Source organism: Otolemur garnettii, unplaced genomic scaffold (assembly GCF_000181295.1).
Source record: "Otolemur garnettii isolate 467f Iridium unplaced genomic scaffold, OtoGar3 scaffold00091, whole genome shotgun sequence".
NCBI lineage: Eukaryota > Metazoa > Chordata > Mammalia > Primates > Galagidae > Otolemur > Otolemur garnettii.
In genome coordinates, this window is record NW_003852486.1 from 5873163 (window position 1) to 5879264 (window position 6102).

A 6102-nucleotide genomic window follows, 5' to 3' on the forward strand; every position below is an offset into this window, starting at 1 on the left:
TCCAACTCCTGGGCTCAAGCGAGTGTCCTGCCTCAGCCTCCCAAGTAGCTGGGACCACAGGTGCCCGCCACAACACCTGGCTGGCTATTTTTTGGTTGCAGCCATCATTGTTGTTTGGCGGGCCCGGGCTGGATTTGAACCTGCCACCTTAGTGTATGTGGCTGGCACCTTAGCCACTTGAGCCACAGGCACCAAACCTGGTTTCTAACTCTTAAACTCAAGCAATCCACTCCCCTCAGGCTCCTAGAGTACTAGGATTACAGGCATGAGCCCCAACACCCAACTCCTGATGATTTCCATTATGTGCATCCTTTACCCTGCCTGAACCTCTCAATGCCCAGCCACTCCCTAGGCATCTAGATAAGATTCAGGCAAGATGGGAACCAAACCCCCAGGGCCAACAGTGTTTGATGAAGGTGAGTAGATGCAGTCAAATTGACCAGGCCCAAAGACCAGTGTCAATGCCCCTCCACCCCCACCAGCACTCCACCACCCTCACATTAGCCAAAGCCTGAGGAACTGGTGAAGTTTTTATTAAATCCACAGAAGTAAAAACCATTTATCGTGTGGGACTTGGGGATGGAGCCACCAGGGAGTGGGAATCAGGCCACCAAGGGGGTGGGGATGGGGTGAAGGAGATAATAGACCCAGACTGGACTGGCCATGGGAGGCCCAGCCTCAGGGACCATCACCAGGGCCACCAGACAGCTCCTGGGAACTCAGACCAGCACTGGGCAGGCTCAGCGGCGGGGGTTCCACCAGCACAGCAGAGAACTTGGTGTCACCGAAGGCCTCATTCATGCGCGTCTCGAAGAAGCGCTGCAGGCCGATGATGGACTGCACATCCGCCTTGTCCTGGGCCAAGCAAGGATGGGGTGGGTAGGTGGGTCCTGACTCTTTACCAACTTCTACCTGCCAACAACACCCCTAGTTCATGGGCTCACCTCAGTCAACTTGTTGAACTGCTTGAACATGCGGCCCACATCCTGGGCAAACTCCTGGGGGGAGCTGTAAGGGGGTGACAACTTCTCCTGGAGGCGGGCGCGGATCAGGGTCAGGTCTAGGGTGCCACCAGGCTGGTCCTACAGGCAGAGACCACATACACAGGTTGAGAATAAGACCAGCCCTTATCACCACCCCTTATCTTTCCTGTCCCAGGACTCACCAGGGAGAAGGTAGAGTCGGTAGCCAACTGATGCAGGGGGCGGCAAGGTTCATGACAGAACAGGGCCAGCAGAACACGCTCACATTTCTACAGATAGTACAATACATATCACGACTCTGAACAACCCCCATCAAACCTGTGAGCAACCCTCACCTGAGCAGCCCCTGCCCTCACCCGCTGGTTGGCTGGTGAGAGTTTGGCCACCACACCAGAGCTGTCTGCAGCATCCAGGCTGAGGTTGCCATCCTCCTCCTTCAGGTCTGGCAACACATGACACAGTGAGCAGCTCCACTCCTCCCTATAGGGAAGAAAATAATGGGCTGCACAAAAACCTGTCCAGCAACCCCCTGCCCTGCCTGAACCCCACCAAGCCTTGCACTCACCCTGGTACATCCTGCAGGGCAGGAAGGTGGCAGTCTAGGTGGAAGCAAAACTCACACTGGTTGCACATGACCAGGTCACCCGGCTTCTGGCAGACACGGCAAATGGTAGCACTGTCATCCAGGGTGCCTGGGCCACCACCAGGGGCTGAGGTGCCTTCAGGAGCCACCACTTCCAGGCCTGAGCTGGTGCTGCCACTGGGTGAGGCCAGGCGGGGACCCTCAGCACTGGGACCCTCAGACAGAGCGACTAGCACAGGTTTGGTCTCCGGGCCCTCTGTGGCAGGAGGGGCTCCAATGGCGGCCTCTGTCTCTTCCTCCTGCAGTAGTGAGTAAAAAACATTGCTCAACAGGATCCACACCTGGGTAATAGCCATGATGCTGTAGTCAGGTCCCCTGGGACTGGCTCACCTTGACGATGGCCATGCCTGGTAATGGTGGGGCACCAGGGGTTCCCGGAGGCGCAGTCCCGGGCTGTCCAGCAGCTGCAGCAGCAGCGCCCCGTTCAATAACGATAAGGTTATAGTCCTCAGTGGTACTGCCTGGGAAGACCTTGAAGACGGGTGGCTGGCTATCAGCTGTGAGATCCAGGTCTAAGCGTTCAAGGCTCACTCGTGGCACCTTTCGCATGAGGCCGCTCACCTCACCCTCACCTGAGCGGGACCTACAGATGCAACTTCATGTGAACCCCAACCCTTCATCTATCCCCACCTATCCTCCAACTAGGGAACTGTCACACTCACCGCTTCACGCCTGACACATGGGGCTCTGCACTTGAGTAGGGATCATCTGCATAAAGGACAAAAAAAATGACCAACAAGTTGGGTTGAACAAGGCACACTGGAACCTTCCATATCCACCAGGCAGATCTACTCACCTGATCCAAAGCCATAGCCTTCCTGCACCTCCATGGGCTACAAAAAGAGCAGATCAGATGGCCCTCAGTGGGGCAAGAGCCCTATGGGATCTCACACCCTGCCCCTTTCCCCTCCTCTTCCTTCCTGCTCACCTGGCCACTGCCAGAGCCCTGCTTGCTCAGGGTCCCTGGGGCTCTCGGAGGGGCCATGGGTGCAGGGCCTGTTGAGTTGGTGCCAGGACGCTCTGCCACAATCTTCCCTGTGAGAATAAGAATGCAGCATTAAGGATGTGCAGCACCGAGGGTGATAACAAGATATAGATGAGGCAGAAGACAGACCCACCAAAGGCCTCAGCACTTTTGGTCCAGGCATTGAGGTCCCACTGAAACTTCATCTCTCCATGTGGTTCCACAGGATCCACAATCATCTTGAGGGCCCGATGCAGCTGGAAGTAGATCTGGGTAGGGTAGGAAATGAGAATACCATGAACAGGGGTAAATGGGGCTGGGGCCACCTGTGTGGAACCCATCACTGGAGAACCCACAAGCACATACCAACTTCTTAGAAAGCAGTAGGGCTGTGTTGTTGTCACTCTCCAGAGCCCAAGAGGCAAAACGCAAGATGTGCTCCTGGTGTTTCTGGATCTTAGTCATGGTCCAGTGCTGCCGCTCCAGACGCTCCTGCTGCCCCTCAGTCACCTTCTGTGGGTGGAAAGAGCAGGCATAAAGATCAGCAAGGACAGGAAAACAGCAGAATCTCTCCCCACTCTGGACAGACTCAGGAATCAGCAGAGCAGACCCAGGGACCCTCTTGCCAACACAAGGCTGACCTGAGCATCATTGACCAGTACACGGCCCCGCTTGTTCAGTTCCTTCATGATTTGCAGGATGGCCATCTTGACATCCACCTGCACACGCTTCTGTACGTCAGATACCTGGCGGATCCTAGGAGGCACAGCAGGTCAAGGCGGGCAGGATCTCACCTGGAGACCACCCCCATAGCTCTGGCACCCATACTTACGAGCTGCGAACCTCCTTGGTGCTCTTTTGCAATGTTGCATGTTTGTCCCCAAGGCGCTTCACCAGGGAGGCCAGGAGCTTTCGCTGGTTCCTCACTGCATCCTCTAGGAACTGGTACCTGAGAACAAAGATGGGCTTGGGTGCTGAACCTGGGAATCAGTGCCTGCCACCCACCCAACCATGCCTTGAAACTCACTGGTGGTCCTTGTGGGCATTAAGCTGGCAGTCTCGGCAAGTGAGGGTGTCACAGCTCTCACAGAACAACACAAGGGGTTCATGCTTATGCACGTTGCAATAGACAGTACGCTCACCATCCCGAGATTTGGCTGGCCCTAGAGAATAGAAAACCAAAAGCTGAAGCTTGCCCTTGCCCCCCAAAACTCAGGCAGCAGATGGAGCTTGAGTGTCATTTCCTCTCCTGCAACCTTGGGCCATCTACTGGGAAGACCTAGATGACACATGGCAGTGGCCAGGGGAAAGCACAGGACTGTACGCCTGTGTCCTTGCTCCCAGACCCTTCTGCCCTGGCCTACCAGGAAAAACACTCTGTTCCTTCCAACTTCTGGGGGTGTCAACATAAAGGATGACAGTCTCTAGGGCACCCATACTTCTCTCCCTACCAAAAACATCTCAAAGTAGAGAATCTCACAATTCTGCCTACGGAACACTCTCTACTTGGTACCCTTTATCCTCTGTTCATGGTAACCCCCTTCTGTTTGCTAACAAAACACCAGGGTCACTTACAATTCGAGGGCCCAGAGGAAATCTTGCAGAGCCTTCCCAGACTGATAAAGATAAGATGTCAGACCAGGACCCTCAGAATGGTGTCAGGCCCCTTCTGTGGGTCAGGATCCTGCTGGTCAGAATTAACTCAAAAAACTCATACACCAGTAACCTCCAAAACCTACTTCCCCACAAAACCTGATCTGGCACTTTAGCCCCCAATGGACCAACGAAACGAACAACATGTAGTTATCAAAACACAGGTGAGGGGTGGTGCCCGTGGCTCAAAGGAGTAGGGTGTGGCCCCATATGCCAGAGATTTAGGGTTCAAACCCAGCCCTGGCCAAAAACTGCAAAGAAAACCAACCCACACAGATGATCCAAGCCTTGGCTTCCCCAATGCCACCCATTCCTCCAACCTCTGGAATGTAGGTTGCTGTGCAGACCCTTGCCCATCTCTCGATTCCTCAGGCATCTAAGTCTCCATTTCTACCCCCACCTACCCCCAAGTGGTACCCTAAGGAATGGAGGGAATCAAGCACAATTAAAAGATTAGTCATAAGAAAGTTCTAAGAAAAATATCAGATTAGATAGACTTTCAAGCCTATTTCCATACCAGAAACAGCATGTACACAATAAAACCTGAAAACCCCTAACTAAGCTTCTCAGAGACTGCTGACAACCCATAGTTCCCAAACACTTCCCAAACTCAACATCACTGACCACTCAAGGGGACATGTGAAGCTTTGTCAACCAACAAGCCCAGTCCTGAAGCCTGTCTCTACAAAAATATTAACCGGGTACCAAAAAACCCCAAATACAGTAAGCTCCTCACATTATGCCTTGCCTTTCCTGCATACGAGCCTACGAGCCTACGAGCCTCCTGAAACCCTCTGTACTCCTGCAGCATTCTATAGTCTCCTGTGCCTCTCCTGCCCATGGGCATTCTTCTAAACAAACCCCCAGAAACTGCACCATAGAGCCCTGCCTCCCTGATTTTGGAGTTCAGCACTCGGGCCCTTCAGGTGGCTCCCCTAGAGCACAGCTGTAGGACCCATCCATTGAACAATCAGTATCATAAGCTGAGAACACACAAAGGAGAACAGCACTAACAGCCTCCTAGGCCTCACATACCAGTAGAACGCACAGTGTGGTCCTTGGTGTACTTCACCCGCTGGTGCGCCTCTACGCAAGTCTCACACAGTGGCTCAGAGCATTCCACACAGTAGCTGGTGGCTGGTGCATTATCCTCACAGCTAGTGCAGCACTGCCAGGCAAAGGCAGGGTCAGAGAAGGCAGATCAACCTGGTAAGTCCACATTTACATCCCAGGAAACACAACCTGAGAAGATTGGTCCCTTGATCCAGACTAGGAAACCCGCCCAGAGCCTAGGAATGGAAAGAGTTAACACCTGGAACCTGATACCAAGTTCCTCCCAGACAGATGCCCCCTACCCATAGCCAGAGACCAGCTAAGGCTTGCTAAGGTAGGACTCACCTGGTTTGCATCCTGGGCATCAGTGGCAGCTTTGCTGCCACTATCACGCATGAAGTAATTCTCTACGATGTCTCTGGAGAAGCATTGCTGCTTGCACACAGGACAATCCACCACTGTGAGGAGCAAGAATGTATGAGACCATGGCCTTGTGCCCTTGTCCCCCTACTGGGCGCTGATTAGCAGCCCACCAGCAGCCCAGACCCTCTTCTTCCCAGCCTTCTTTCCTCCAACTGAAGTCAGACACACCGCCTCAGTAATCAGCCCAGACCCTTGACCCCATGCAGGGCCCAGAACCCTCTTCCCGTGCACGACCAGGCAAGCTCTGTGTAGGCCCCCATCCCTTGGCCCAGATGCACCCCCATCTCCGCACCAAGACGGAGTAGGAGGGAGTGGGGGAGGGGTGGCGCCCAGCCTCTCGGTACTCACCGGCACTGTCGCCTGCCGCACCGCCGTCCCCCGAG

At 54.3% G+C, this 6102-nt stretch overlaps 1 protein-coding gene across 2 annotated transcripts; it reads right to left on the reverse strand.

Moving 5' to 3' along the window:
- Window positions 1–512: 512 nt before the first annotated feature.
- TRIM28 (tripartite motif containing 28) lies at window positions 513–5759 on the reverse strand. 2 transcript variants are annotated; one of them, XM_012808618.2, is made up of 16 exons: window positions 5642–5759; window positions 5279–5411; window positions 3618–3753; window positions 3423–3539; window positions 3232–3346; window positions 2957–3103; window positions 2745–2859; window positions 2555–2661; window positions 2423–2459; window positions 2289–2334; window positions 1957–2209; window positions 1549–1865; window positions 1340–1463; window positions 1166–1252; window positions 945–1082; window positions 513–855 (listed from the first exon to the last, which is right to left on the reverse strand). In XM_012808618.2, the coding sequence occupies exons 1-16, from the start codon at window positions 5690–5692 to the stop codon at window positions 679–681; spliced, it is 2100 nt and encodes a 699-aa protein (XP_012664072.1). In that variant the 5' UTR covers window positions 5693–5759; the 3' UTR covers window positions 513–678. The 2 variants fall into 2 exon arrangements, with proteins under 2 accessions (XP_012664072.1, XP_023372201.1); XM_023516433.1 differs by lacking the exons at window positions 5279–5411; window positions 5642–5759 and adding an exon at window positions 4166–4214.
- Between the last annotated feature and the right edge of the window lie 343 nt (window positions 5760–6102).

Coding starts and splice junctions, on each gene's coding strand:
- TRIM28 (XM_012808618.2), bottom strand. CDS start 5,692: ATGCGTGATAGTGGCAGCAAAGCTGCCACTGATGCCCAGGATGCAAAC. Junction 5,412..5,641: donor ATGCCCAGGATGCAAACCAG/GTGAGTCCTACC, acceptor TTTGCCTGGCAG/TGCTGCACTAGCTGTGAGGA. Junction 856..944: donor AGTTCAACAAGTTGACTGAG/GTGAGCCCATGA, acceptor TGCTTGGCCCAG/GACAAGGCGGATGTGCAGTC.